Consider the following 14,949-nt stretch of genomic DNA (forward strand, 5'->3'; position numbering starts at 1 on the left):
TTTCATATTAGGTGCATTGTGCTGCCACCTACTGTCAGGTTCTCCGAATCAGTGACCTCAGTAGTCATTAGACATTGTGAGAGAGCAGAATGGGGCTCTCTGTGGAATTTGTGGACTTCGAACATGGTCAGGTGATTGGGTGGCACTTGTGTCATACGTCTGTACGTGAGATTTCCACATTCCTAAACATCCTTAGGTCCACTGTTTCCGATGTGATGGTGAAGTGGAAACATGAAGGGACACGTGCAGCACAAAATCATACAGGCTGACCTTGTCTGTTGACTGACAGAGACCACCGACAGTTGAAGAGGGTCATAATGTGTAATAGGCAGACATCTATCCAGACCATCACACAGAAATTCCAAACTGCATCAGGATTCATGCAAGTACTATGACAGTTTGGTGGGAGGTGAAAAAACTTGGATTTCATGGTCGATCGGCTGCTCATAAACCACACATCATGCCGGTAAATACCAAACAGCACATTGCTTGGTTTAAGGAGCATAAACATTGGATGATTGAACAGTGGAAAAACATTGTGTGGAGTGACGAATCATGATACGCAATGTGGCGATCCAATGGCAGATTGTGGGTATGGTGAATGCCTGGTGAACGTCATCTGCCAACGTGTGCAGTGCCAACAGTAAAATTCTGAGGTGGTGGTGTTATGGTGGGGTCATGTTTTTCATGGAGGGGACTTGCACCCCTTGCTGTTTGCATAGTACTATCACAGCACAGGCCTACATCGATGTTTTAAGCACCTTCTTGCTTCCCACTATTGAAGAGAAATTTGGGGATGGCGATTGCATCTTTCAACATGATCGAGCACCTGTTCATAATGCATGGCCTGTGGCGGAGTTGTTGCACTGAATCCTATAGAACACCTTTGAGATGTTTTGGAACACCGACTTCCTGCCAGGCCTCACCGACCAACATCGATACCTCTCCTCAGTGCAGCAATCCATGAAGAATGGGCTGCCATTCCCCAAGAAACCTTCCAGCACCTGATTGAATGTATGCCTGCGAGAGTGGAAGCTGTCATCAAGGATAAGGGTGGGCCAACACCATATTGAATTCCAGCATTACTGATGGAGGGTGCCTCGAACTTGTAAGTCATTTTCAGCCAGGTGTCTGGAAATTTTGATCACATAGTATAGTTATAAACAAGTCCACATCAAAACAAATTTTATTTTGTAGTTAGTATAACAATAGATTTTGAGCTGTGTGGATCATCTGCAATCAAATATAAACATACTATATAAATTGTAATTAGTCATGATGCCACCTTATGATCTTTTGAGATAGTGAAAGGAAAACTTGTGTTTTGGCGTCAGTCAGCACTGCAGGCCTTTGGCTAAAGACTATCTTCACAAACTTTTAGTTTGTCACTTATGCTGTTGTAAAACGTAAAACTTCAGATATCTACTGAAAATTAACTTTAATGAATGTGTGATATCTAAGAATAATGCCTTTTTTGCTATGTTAAGAACAATTTTAGCTGGATCGGGTCAGGTGTAAGCATAAAACATTGTCAGTAATGAATTGTAACTGGCATTTTGTTGTTTTGGTTGGATGGGGCAGGGGTATGGACAAAAGGAGGAGGCATGTGCTGTAACTTGATATAAAAGAAAGGAATTACTTGTTGCAGAAAATAGTGTGTGTATGCAGTGTATATGCAATTTACTAAGAAAGGTTCTATATAAAATCTGTCATGAAAGAAATGAAGCTTGTGATACTGATTTGTGTACGTACCAGAGATGTTCAGTTAGGAGTGATCACCTTCAAAGTAGTGCCCATTTGAATTACCATTTGTCTGTATTTGTTCCTTCCACTGTTCAGACAATTTATGCACTTCCCCTGTTAGGATATACTGGGGCTTCACAGTTTTTGCCTTCTGGTAGTGCACAAGAATACTGAGAGTGTGAATAGCCTTGTTTCTTTTGTGTCATAATAAGAAGTTCTGTAATTAGCAAAGGAAGGAAAATTATATTCTTGGGTCAAAGGGTCAAAAGGGAAGAATTATATGACAACGTAGTATTATGAAATAAATATTTAAGTGTGAGTAGTAAGAGACTTGTGGCAAGCAAGAAATAAAAATCAATATCTAAGTAGTCCTCAGGTTGCAGTTAATTATGAAAAAAGGTGCACTGAACTGCACGAGGCAAGATTAGAAGCTCCATAATAAATAAGCAGTGACACTGACTCACAAGCTGCTTAATTAGAGCTCACATGGAAAGATTTAAGTCTTCATTTCTCCTACAAGCTGTTAAAGAGTGGAATGGACAAAAGAGTCCAAAAATGGTTCTATGAGCTATATGCCATGCACTTACGTGTGAACTGCAGAGAGTAGTCTTGTAGATGTAGATATAGACTTGCAATAGGCTTATAGCCTCAGGAGATTCATTTATTTATGTAAGAAAGATAGTAAACTTGTGCATAAAGAACAACTCAAAAAGGTGAAAATGAAAGTAAGGTTGTAAAGGATTGTACGAGCTGGTGAAAAAAATATGTTGTTGCATAGATGATTGGATATGTTGATAATCTGAAACAGGAGAAAATTAAAGGAAAAGGTGGCAACAAGCTGGAGAAAAGGCATAATGAGAAAACTCTTTAAGTAGCATTTCATGTGCTTTCTGTCTTGCACTAGGCTTTTTAGTGTTTTTAAATTTAGTTGTAATGCTACCTATACGCATGTGCTTCACAACAGAAATGAAAGAAAGGCCTTTGCATTCCATCGCTTTTTAGGTTTCCGTACCTCGGTCGGTAAAAATTGAACCCTTGTAGGACCACTTTGCCAGTAAATTCGTTTTTCCTACCTAAAAAGTCAAATATAAATGAAACCTATCAAAAGGACCAATGCGATTTTGTTAAGTTTTTAATACACAAAGTGAAATCAGTAAATCTGTATATCTAAATGATTAATGGAAAATCTCATATAAAGATGTGAAACAAATACTAACAAAGAGACAGAGGGGCTGGCCAGTACTTACGTCAGCTCAGTACAGCCGATAGATAACACAAAACAGAACAGAAAATTTACATTCCTAGCTTTTGGAACTTTGTTCCTTCATCAGGGAGGAGAGAGGGGAAAAAAGGGGAAGAAGGGAAAGTGGATTTAGTTACTCACAACCCAGGTACCCTCCCTGTTTACTTTTCCCTGTTGCTTCATAACCTGTGTTGTGAGTAACTAAATCCACTTTCCCTTCTTCCCCTTTTTTCCCCTCTCTCCTCCCTGATGAAGGAACAAAGTTCCGAAAGCTAGGAATGTAAATTTTCTGTTCTGTTTTGTGTTATCTATCGACTGTACTGAGCTGAGGTAAGTACTGGCCAGCCCCTCTATCTCTTTGTTAGTGTTTGTTTTAAATCTGTATATCCTATCAAGTAACTTCTATGTTAAGTTGTAGTTGTAAAGAAAAGATCGTGACACATAACTCTGTCACTGAGGTAAAAAAAAAAAAAAACAGTGCCACCAGTCGCCCCTTTGGTATACTACAAAACTAGCAGTGCCATCTATTCATTCTTTGGTCCACTGTGCTGTCACTAAGGTAAACATGAGGAATTCTAAGCTGAGCAGGCTCCTAAGAATTTAAATTACGATATGTTTTTTCTGTGATCCAATTTTGTTGTAATAGAGCCTACATGTTGCTTGATGCTGTGCTCAGTTACCCATGAAAACCCAATGAAAATTTGTCTAATAGTTTTGGAGATTAGCGTGTTTAGGCAGATACAGATGGTTTTACAGTTTTGTTATTAGTGGAGAGTATCATTTCCACTTGAAGCTGTCAATAAACTTTATTGGTTGTAGTAGCTGTTTTAACCATTAGTTATCAAACTTGCATGATGGATACCATAGGTCTCATTGATAATGCCATAAATGAACTAAATGGGTAGGACCTAATCAATGGTGACAAAGGCATGAATGTTGATGAAACTAGCATAACATCTGAATTTTGTCTTTCACAGTACCTTCTTGATGGGTGGAGTACAAATGCAGTAGTTTGGAGCATTCTGTTGTGTCTAGACAAGACAGCCTAGACACAATGAGAGGAAGCCGAAAGGCACGCGCTAAGCTAAAGCAGGATGGCGTGAGGTCTGAAACAGGATACGTAATGAATGCTATAAAGAAAAGTACGTAGCTGCTGGAATACTTAACTTTAATCCATCCTTGTGGTACATCTGGAGATTGTGGCGATACAAGTGAGACTCCATAGATACATGAAATGTTACTAATGGCGCCTTGCTAGGTCGTAGCCATTGACTTAGCTGAAGGCTATTCTAACTATTGGCTCAGCTAATGAGCAATGCTTCGTCCATGTAGTCGCTAGCAAAGTCATCCGTACAACTGGGGCGAGTGCTATCCCGTATCTCGAGACCTGCCTTGTGGTGGCGCTCGGTCTGCGATCCCTGACAGTGGCGACACGCGGGTCCGACATGTACTAATGGACCGCGGCCGATTTAAAGCTACCACCTAGCAAGTGTGGTGTCTGGCGGTGACACCACATTCCTCCCCCGCAAATCGGCGAACGGTCGTGTTATAAGGCTTCCGCCCGCCGTGGGGAGGACCCCATGTTGACGTAATTTCCAGCGACGTCGACGCACACTTTGTGTGGGACGAACACAGTCACTGTTAGAGAAAGTGGCACTGGGCGGAGTGGAATTAACTACATGAATGTCCACGGGCGAAGGTCCACGAGCCTGAGTATTCTTGGTTCGATTCCGGCGCGAAGCAAAGGGCCTGAAATGGTTGTGTGTGTCTGATCCGAGCTTTTTCTGGCAAACACTTCGAACATGTCCTTTCTTATTACATAAAAAGCAAATAGCTTGGCGTGACGGGCAATTGTCACGCGAATGTCTAGTTGCGCACCGCGGGCATGATTTCACTGCATTTGTATGCTGGCGCGGCACACCTGGTTTAGAGCGTGGCGGCAGCTGCGTGGACGTGCGCGAGGGCAGTTTACCGGGCCGTGCAGCGCGCCCGGTGGGCCGGTTAATGTTACACACGGCTGGCGAAGTTGCAAATGACTCCTGAGCAAAGTCAAGCGTGTCTTGTTTATCCAATATGTCTATCACTTGTTGAAGGGAGGGATTGACGAGTTTCAAAATGTGTTCCCGTATGCGAACATCAGAAAAGTTCTGTGCAATTGCATCACGTACCATAGTATCTGAATAAGGGAGTCCACATTCACACTCAAAAGCACAATCCCTAGTAAGGCCTTGCAATGTTGCAACCCACTCCCTATTAGTTTGACCGGCCGTACGTTTTGTACGAAAGAAAGTATACCTTTTTGCAACTACATTAACTGTTTCCTTGAAATAGGCATCTAACGCCGACAAAATTTCTTCGTAGGACAGAGTTGCTACATCGCGTCGGGGAAATAATTTCACTATCACACGGTACGTTTGCACCCCTACACACGCCAATAAATGAGGCTGCCACTCGTTACCTTGAATTCTGTAGGCGGCGAGATGAAATCCAAACTGGCGTGACCACTCCGTCCATGTTTCCACGTCGGGTTGAAAATTACGGAATGGTGGTGCAACTGCATGTTGTGGTTGCGGTAGCGGTGAAGCGGCTGTGGCCGCATCGTTTTGCAGTGCACGTTGACCCTGGACGAGCTGTCCAAGGGCATCCAATAACGCCTGCGTCTGCTGATTCTGCAAGCGATAAAATTCGGACAGTACATTTGGCGAAGCCATGACACAAGTAAATGTAAGCAATTAGGAAGAACAAGACCCTTTCCGTTGACTCGTCGCCAAAAATGTTGTGTCTAGACAAGACAGCCTAGACACAATGAGAGGAAGCCGAAAGGCACGCGCTAAGCTAAAGCAGGATGGCGTGAGGTCTGAAACAGGATACGTAATGAATGCTATAAAGAAAAGTACGTAGCTGCTGGAATACTTAACTTTAATCCATCCTTGTGGTACATCTGGAGATTGTGGCGATACAAGTGAGACTCCATAGATACATGAAATGTTACTAATGGCGCCTTGCTAGGTCGTAGCCATTGACTTAGCTGAAGGCTATTCTTAACTATTGGCTCGGCTAATGAGCAATGCTTCGTCCATGTAGTCGCTAGCAAAGTCGTCCGTACAACTGGGGCGAGTCCTATCCCGTATCTCGAGACCTGCCTTGTGGTGGGGCTTGGTCTGCGATCCCTGACAGTGGCGACACACGGGTCCGACATGTACTAATGGACCGCGGCCGATTTAAAGCTACCACCTAGCAAGTGTGGTGTCTGGCGGTGACACCACACATTCTATGTTTTGTGTCATTCTCATTTTCTACCATATATTTTTTAATGCTAGAAATGTCAGAAGAGGATACCATAGTTTACTATTTACCAGAACTGGGATATTTAGAGCTGAGCTGTCAGAAACTGCCCGCTCATTTTCATTTTGGTGCTCGGCAAGTAGATGGCCCTCTCCCTTCTCAACTGTTTTCCATAGTATACCTCAGATTTCCATTGTATTGGATAGATAAAGACTCTACTCGCCAAGTTATGGCAGAACACACACATAAAAGATGGTTGTAATTGGCAAGACGCTAGCTCCTTCTTCAGGTGGAAGGGTTGAAGGGGAAGGAGAAAGGGGTGAAGGAAAAGGGGTAGGTTTCGGGAAAGTCAGCCAGAATGGTGGGTCAGGGAAGACTTACTGTATGGGACGAGAAGGAGAAACTAATCATTGGGAACTGCATTGGATGAGATTTGAAAACCTGAGGGCTTAAAGATAGAAGACAGGGTAATACGCAGGCAGAGATTACTGCTTAAACATCATGCATGAGTTAATAAAGAGTGAAGAGCTAAGCACATTTTATGTAACAGAGATGAGAAGGGGGTGGCGAAAAATGGATGCTAAGACAACGAAAGATGTGGGAAAGTAAAATGGAGTGAAGCAAAGAGTAGTTACTGTGAGAAAATACTGGAAGAAAGTAACGTAAATTAAGGCCAAGTGGGTGGCGAGAACCAAGGACATGTTGTACTGCTAGTTCCCACCTGCGGAGTTTTGAGAAACTGATGTCTGGGGGAAGAACCCAGATGGCACGTGTGGTGAAACAGGCGCCGAGGTCATGATAGTCATGTTGTAGAGCATGCTCTGCAACAGGATATTGTGAGTTGCCAGTATACACCCTCTGCCTGTGCCCATTCACACTAATTGATAATTTGGTGGTGGTCATGCCAATGTAGAAGGCCTACCCGTGTTTACATAACAGATGGTATAAGACGTGTGTCGTTTCACAGGTGGCTCTCCCTTTGATAGTTTGTTTTGCCAGTTACAGGGCTGCTATAGGTAGTGGTAGGAGGGTGCATAGGGCAAGTCTTGCAGTGGGGATGGTCACAGGGGTAGGAGCCATAGGGTAGGGAGATATGTGCAGGAGGAGCATTTGGGTCTGACAAGAATATTGTGGAGCGGGAGGGGAATGGAAAACTACTCTAGATATGGTGGGCAAAATTTCAGACAGAATGGATCTCATTTCAGGGCAGCCCCTGGCTTGGTTTAGCTACATTGATGACATCTTTACCACATGGACTCATGGTGAGGCTGGTGTGCTAAAATTCCTGTAATCTCTGAATATCTTCTCCCAATTAAATTTCACATGGCGCTATTCCGAATCCCGTGCCACTTTCCTTCATATTGATCTCGTCCTCACTGAAGGCCTTCTACACACTTTTGTCCACATTAAACCTACCAATATACAATTGTACTTACATTTTGACAGTTGCCATTCTTTCCATGTTGAACATTCCCTCCCTTACAGTCTTGGCATCTGAGGCAATTGTATTTGTTTGGATGAAGGCTCTTTAACAGCAATATGCCACCATTCTCTACCTCAGCCTTTACTGCACGTAATTACCCCACCAGCCTCATTAAAAGGCGGATTTCCCGGCCCATCACATCAAATCCTGATACTGCTGATCCCTTCAAAAAACAACTTTGCAGCAGACCACTAGTGATTCAGTATTATCCTGGTATAGAATGTGTTAACCAGCTACATCAACAGGATCATGACTTCCTAAAATCATGCCCTGAAATGAGATCCATTCTGTCTGAAATTTTGCCCACCACACCTAGAGTAGTTTTCTGTCGCCCTCCCAATCTCCAAAATATTCTTGCCAGACCCTATGCTCCTTCTGCACCCATCTCCCTACCCTATGGCTCCTACTCCTGTGAGCATCCCTGTCGCAAGACTTGCCCTATACACCCTCGTACCACCACGTATAGCAGCCCTGTAACTGGCGAAACACAAACTATCAAAGTGAGAGCCACCTGTGAAATGACACATGTCTTACACCAGCTGCTATATAAACACTGTTTGGCCTTCTACATCAGCGTGACTATCACCAAATTATCAGTTACAATAAATGGGCGTAGGCAGAGAGTTTATACTGGCAACTCACAATGTCTTGCTGCAGAGCATGCTCTACAACATGACAATTGTGACCTCGGAATGTGTTTCACCACACGTGCCATCTGAATTCTTCCCACAGACACCAGTTTCTCAGAACTCTGCTGGTGGGAACTAGCACTACAACATGTTCTTGGTTCTCACCACCCACTTGGCCTTAATTTACGTTAATTTCATCTGAGTCAGCATTTCTCCACAGTAACTATTCTTTGCTTGACTCCATTTTAGTTTCTACATCTTTCATTGTCTTTACCTTCTATTTTTCACCGTCTCCCTCCCGCCTCCCTTATGGACAATGCACTTAGTTTTTCACTTTTATTAACTTGTACATGATTAAGAAGTAATCTCTTTCTGTGTATTATCCTGTCTTCCACCTTTACGCTCTCAGCTCTTCAAATGTTGTCCAATGCAGTCCCCAACAATCAGTCTCCCTTCCTCATCGTGTGCGGTAAGTCTCCCCTGACCTGTGGTTCTGGGCGACTTTCTCGAAATCTACCCCTTTTCCTAGACCTCTCAAGCCCTCTTCCTTCACCCCTCTTCCTTTCCCCTCAACCCTTCTGCCTGGAGGAGGAGTCACTGTCTCTGAAAGCTTGCCTATTACAACTGTCTTTTATGTATGTTTTCTACCACCACTTGGTGAGCAGATTTTTTATCTACCCAATTGGATTATTTTGTCAATAACTGATTGTTTTTGTTGTTGTTTTATTTAATAAGATACACAATACTACATTTTTAATACAATAAGGCTTTCCTTTTTTTCCCAGGATTCGTTACCGGACACAGGCAGCAATAATTCTTCTTTGTCTAGTGTCACAACAGTTATAAGGTGAGTGAAATAAAAATTTAATATTTATGTCTCTGGTAGAAATTTTTTTCATGTATAACAGCATGTAACATTGTCTTTTATGTATTACAGTTCCCAAAACCCAAAGTAGCGTTTCACACACTCATTCTAAAATTAACTGTATCTTTAAGTATGGCTGAGCCTACATTAAAATCACTGTATGAGAGCGTAATACTGAACAAAACTAAATGGGAGGGGGAAAAGTTAACTGTAGTGTGTAATTTTTAAGTAATTTATATCATTGAAGTAAAAGCTGAAGCACAAAGTTGTTTTGTTAACAGAAATTATGGGAGGAAAACAGTAATTTAGGAAAGGCAATCACTTATTTATAGCTGATAAATATTTGATGTATATACTGTAAACACGTAACAATTATGAGACTTCATTAGCTTTTCAGCTACTTTTCTTTCTTCTGGTTCAAGTAAATACTCTCTTACACGCACTACCATACAGATACAAAAATGCACCTACCCATCTGTAGCTGGACTATGTTGACTGTATAGAAGTGATTCTTCAAGCAGGCAGGAGTGATGTGGTGATGGTGTAGAGGACAGGTGCCTTAACACCTGGGAGGGGCTAAGATTTATGGAACAAGAATAGAATGAGAGTGGTGCAGAAGTAATTACAAGGTTTTGGAATTGGTGTGGAGAATAACGAGAGGAAAAGTGAGAATAGAGTTTAGGTTGTTGAAAGGGGGAGTTTAGACTAGCAGGACTGCAAAGACAGAAGATATGCTATAGGGTCAGTTTGCATTTGCATACTTTTGAGGAGCTGATGCTGGGGGAGGGGGAAGGGGTCCAAATAGTATATGGATATTGAAGCCACTGGTGTTGTGGTGGGCACCAAGTCTAGCAGTGTGATGGTAAAGGCTATGGCTAGCCATAGTTCGACCATGGGCAATCATGCAGGTTTGTCATCCCCACATAGAACATTACTCAATGAATGTGGTGCAGTTGGTGTAGAAGTGGAGTTGAGTTGCAGACGAGTACAGCGAAAAAGAATGCTAGAAATATCCACATTTCGGACAAAGTGCTTCATCAGAGGCAGAAAGCACATTCACAGAAGCAAAACTAACACGCACCTGCCCCTGTTGTCTCAGGGTACCAAGGTCCAACTGTGATTGCATCTGAGGTGAGCAGCGATCTAGCTGGATTGAGTAGTGGCAAAAGGAAGTTGCATGGACAGGGAGGGAGAAGGGGAGGAAGAGCGAAAGGATTATTGTATAATATTAAATGGAAATTTATTACGATATTCTGATTCATCACTAAAAAATGTCTTGTCATCCGTTTGTGCAGCAATGCATATAGTTTTTCATAGCTGAAAAAATGAAACTGGCTTTCTATTCTTTCCATTAAAAAAACAAAACTCTGTGCTGTATTTTGGTTTGAACAATCCGATGTGCTATGCCACAGCGAAGTGGGGTTGCACTTAATGGTCTTATTGGTAGGTATTCCCCCCACCATCCAAATAAATAAATAAATAAAACAGTGACGACAAGTTGTGAGGAATAACTGAATTGCTCACTTAGTAAAAGCATTGCTTGTGAATTTCAAGGCCCAGTGTTTTAATCTGTCAGCAAATTTCGAAACTTGTTTTGCATGACATTCATTGAGGCTTGTTCTGCTTTTACATGTCAGGAATAATGATTTACTCGTGGTTCATTTGGAAATTTCCCAAGATTTTCAAGAAAAATGTACCATACTGTAGACACATGGTAGTTACATTGAGAAGTCCTCAAACCATTCATGTAAACAAAATGAAATGGCAGTTTATTACAAAAGCAAACAGTAGTTTTTTGGAGCTGAACTGGCCAGTTGCGTAACTGGTCTGTAAGAAGATATTAACAAATTTGGATTTGGGAAGGTATTATACTGTAATGTTAGGGAAGATAATATATTCATAGAAGGGCATAACACAATGTGAAACTGGTATGAATTCATTGGTAGAAGTAGTAATGTATCTGTATTATGCAACAGATTAAGTACCACACATAACACATTTGACAGGTCAGCAGATGTCATAAATATACACTCCGTGCTTACCTCTGAGCATGGATTATTTTGTGCTGGGATGACTGACTGGCTTTTTTTAATGCCTAATGCTTTTAGAAATTCTGCAATTGTTTTATATGAACAAGTATATTTTAATAAATTCCTGTGTAATATTGGTGTAGAAAAAGATGGTAGAATCAAGCCACTGTCATCCAGTTCTTACAATTTCTGTTCATCTACATTTGTGATTACTCTGCAAGTCACAATTAAGTGCCTGGCGGAGGGTTAATCAAACCACCTTCAAGCGTTTCTGTACTGTTCCACCCTCGAACAGCACTTGGGAAAAATGAACGTTTAAGTCTTTCTGTGTGAGTTATGATTTCACTTATTTTATTGTGATGATCATTCCTCCCTGTATTGGTAGTCATCAACAAAATATTTTCACACTCTGAGGAGAAAGTTTGTGATTGAAATTTCACCAGAAGGTCATGCCACAATGAAAAACATCTTTACTTTAGTGATTGCCTGCCCAAGTCGTGTATCATATCCATGACTCTCTCTCCCCTTTTTTGTGATAATAGAAAACAAGCTGCCCTTCTTTGAACTTCTTTGATATCCTCTATCAAACCTTGATGCAGATCCCACAACACAGGAATACTGCAGGAGAGGTCAGAGAAGCGTAGTTTAAGCAGTCTTCTTTAGTAGATCTGTTGAATTTTTAAGTGTTCTGCCAATAAATCACAGGCTTTGGTTTGGTTTCCCCATTACATTACCTGTGTGATTAGTCCAATTTAAGTTATTCATAATTGTAATCCGTAAGTATTTAGCTTAGTTTCCAGACTTTACATTTGTGTAATTTATCATATAATTGAAATTTAGCAAATTCTTTTAGTACTCCTGTGGACTTCACCCTTTTCATTACTTAATCAATTGTTACATTTTACATCATACAGATGTCTTGTCTAAATCATTTTACAATTGGTTTTGATCTTCTGGTGACTTTACAAAATGGTAAATGATGGTATCATCTGTGAACAATCTAAGATTGTTACTCAGATTATCTTCTAAATCATGTATGTAGAGCAGGAACAGCAGATGGTTTATAACACTTCCTTGGGCGATGCCAGATACTGCACCTGTTTTACTCTATACTTTCTGACAGTTACTGCAGACTGTGACCTTGTTGACAGGAAATCACTAACCCAGTCGCACACATGAGAAGACATCCATAAGCATGTAATTTGATTAGAAGTCACATGTGAGGAACGGTTTCAAAAGACTTCTGGAAATCTAAAAATATGGGATCAATTTGACATCCCTTGTCGGTAGCACTTATTACTTCGTGAGAATAAAGAGCTAGTTGTGTTGCACAAGAGCAATATTTTCTGAATCCATGTTGACATTTGTCAATAAATCTTTTTCTTTGATGTAATTCATAAGGTTTGAACTCGATATATGTTCCAAAACTCTACTGCAAATCATTGTTAGTGATTTGGATCTGTAATTCACCAGATTACTGCTATGTCCTTTCTTGGGTATTGGTGTGATATGAACAACTTTCAAGCCTTCGGGAACAGGGCTTTCTAGGAGCAAGCAGTTGTTATTGCCGAGTGTGGAGCTATTGTATCAGCATACTCTGGAAATAACCTAACTGATATGCAATCTGGACAAGAGTGATTTAAGCTGGCAGTTCCTGATTCGAATTATGGAATATTTACTTCCTCTTCTTTTGCAAAAGAATTTTGGAAAACCCACTTTTAGTAAACTGCTTTAATGGCACTGTCATCAGTAACATCATGGTTATCACATAGTGAAGGTATTGATTGCGTCTTGCTGCTGCTGCTGGTGTGCTTTACATATGACCAGAATCACTTTGGGTTTTCTGCCAGATTTTGAGACAGAGTTGTGGAAACTATTAAAAGAAACTCACATTGAAGTTCAAGCATAATTTTGAACTTTTGGAAAACTTTGCTAATCATGGGAACTTTGCATTCTTTTAAATTTGGCATGCTTTTATTTGTTGCTTCTGCAACAATGTTCTGAAATCTTTTGTGTATCATAGGGGATCCATGTCATGTCTTATTAATTTACTTAGTATTTATCGCCCAATTGCTGTCTATACCATTTCCTTGAATTTAAACCACATCTGGTCTTTGCTTACATAATCAGATAGGAAGGATTGGAGACACTCTTGGGGAGGTGTCATTCAAATTTTTTTCAGCTTTTTAAAAGTAGATGTATTTTGCATTTATTTATGGTGGGTTTGGATATTACAGTAGTCAGTCTCACAACCACCATCTTGTGGTCACTAATCCCTGTATCTATCATGATGCTCCTTATTTGCTCAGCAGTACTTGTTAAGAGGTCAAGTATAATTTTGCAACCATTTCCACTTTCAATGGGGTCCTGTAGTAATTGTTCAAAATTTGCTGAGAAAGCATTCAGTATGATTTTGGATGATGATCTATGTCTACCACTGACTTCAGATTGCGCTGAACTGTGTACCCTATCACAACAGTGGCTGTACTTCTGCTTCAGTGGTAAAAATACTCACTACATACTGGCAAATGAAATCCATTGATTCTTAATTGTCCCCCTTGTCAGACACTGGAAACTTGCTATGTGAATGTTTCTTTATATAAAACTCCTCCCCTTTTAAGTTCTATCTAGAGGGCTTATACCATGCTGGTTGTGGTTTGGATTCAACTTTCCAGGATAAAAGAAGATTATATTAGAAGAATATCTTATTTAATATTATGCAATTAAGCAACAATTTTGTCTTCACTGTGACCACAGTGTTGCGTGTTGTTTCGAATTGGCATATTAATACTAAGTGAAGCAGGTGTCTCTTTGATGCTCAGAGATTTAATATTTGATTAGCAGATTAGACACGTATACAGTCAAACTTCCTGCATGTGAAACTGCAATACGATTTTGCAAGCAACTGGTTTAACTGGCTAAAGTATGAATGTACATAGCTATTGTTTCTTAATGAGAAGCCAGATGCCTATTTTAATGGCAGTATCAGAACTTACTGTTTACTTGAAGTCCTGTGTAACGATAAAAAACCATTACTGTATTCCAGTAAATCGCAATTGAAACTTGATGCCACTTTCACATAAAATACTGACCAAAATCTTTAATTTTTTAAAAGGTGACATGAGTTTGAATGTAGAATTACACAATAATTCTATTGTAAAGTAAATTAAGCTTGAGGAATGGGTGTATTGTATCTGAGTGAAGAATTTTGCTGTACAGATTTCAAGTGAACAAAAGAGCCAGTGGCCTATGTGATAAAGAAGTGAGGATACATCCCTTGTTGAGTACAAAAATTAAGGAGAATATCATGCATTAATAAAACATCTAAGATGAAATGTAATTGATAATAGACCTGTTTAGTCAGGAGATAGAGATGCACACAGCAGCCGAAAAGTTGTGGAGTTCAGTAAAATTTTTTAACAGATCCAAATGTAACTGCTATTTCAAGATGCTGTGAAACTGTGGAACAACTTTTCTGTTTAGAGATTTTATGTATGTACTTAGGAAGCATGACTGTATGATAAATGAACTGAGAGGAAAAGGACTCGATAAATTTTAAAGGTTCAGTGACATACATTCTATAAAGTTATATGATCTTCATTGTAAAAAATAAATAACTAAATAAATAAAAATAAAAAATAATCCCCTTTCAAAGGAAATGCTGTATATAA

The 14,949-nt window shown here is 40.4% G+C and overlaps 1 protein-coding gene across 5 annotated transcripts in view; it reads left to right on the forward strand.

Moving 5' to 3' along the window:
* The window catches only part of LOC126418458 (protein piccolo-like), a 344,054-nt gene that overhangs the window by 133,294 nt on the left and 195,811 nt on the right, over positions 1-14,949 (forward strand). For all 5 annotated transcript variants that reach the window (XM_050085227.1, XM_050085225.1, XM_050085226.1 and 2 more), the window contains exon 7: positions 9,169-9,230. In XM_050085227.1, coding sequence (XP_049941184.1) covers positions 9,169-9,230 — 62 coding nt within the window. The remainder of the gene's footprint in view (positions 1-9,168; positions 9,231-14,949) is intronic.

This window comes from Schistocerca serialis, chromosome 9, assembly GCF_023864345.2.
Source record: "Schistocerca serialis cubense isolate TAMUIC-IGC-003099 chromosome 9, iqSchSeri2.2, whole genome shotgun sequence".
Lineage (NCBI taxonomy): Eukaryota > Metazoa > Arthropoda > Insecta > Orthoptera > Acrididae > Schistocerca > Schistocerca serialis.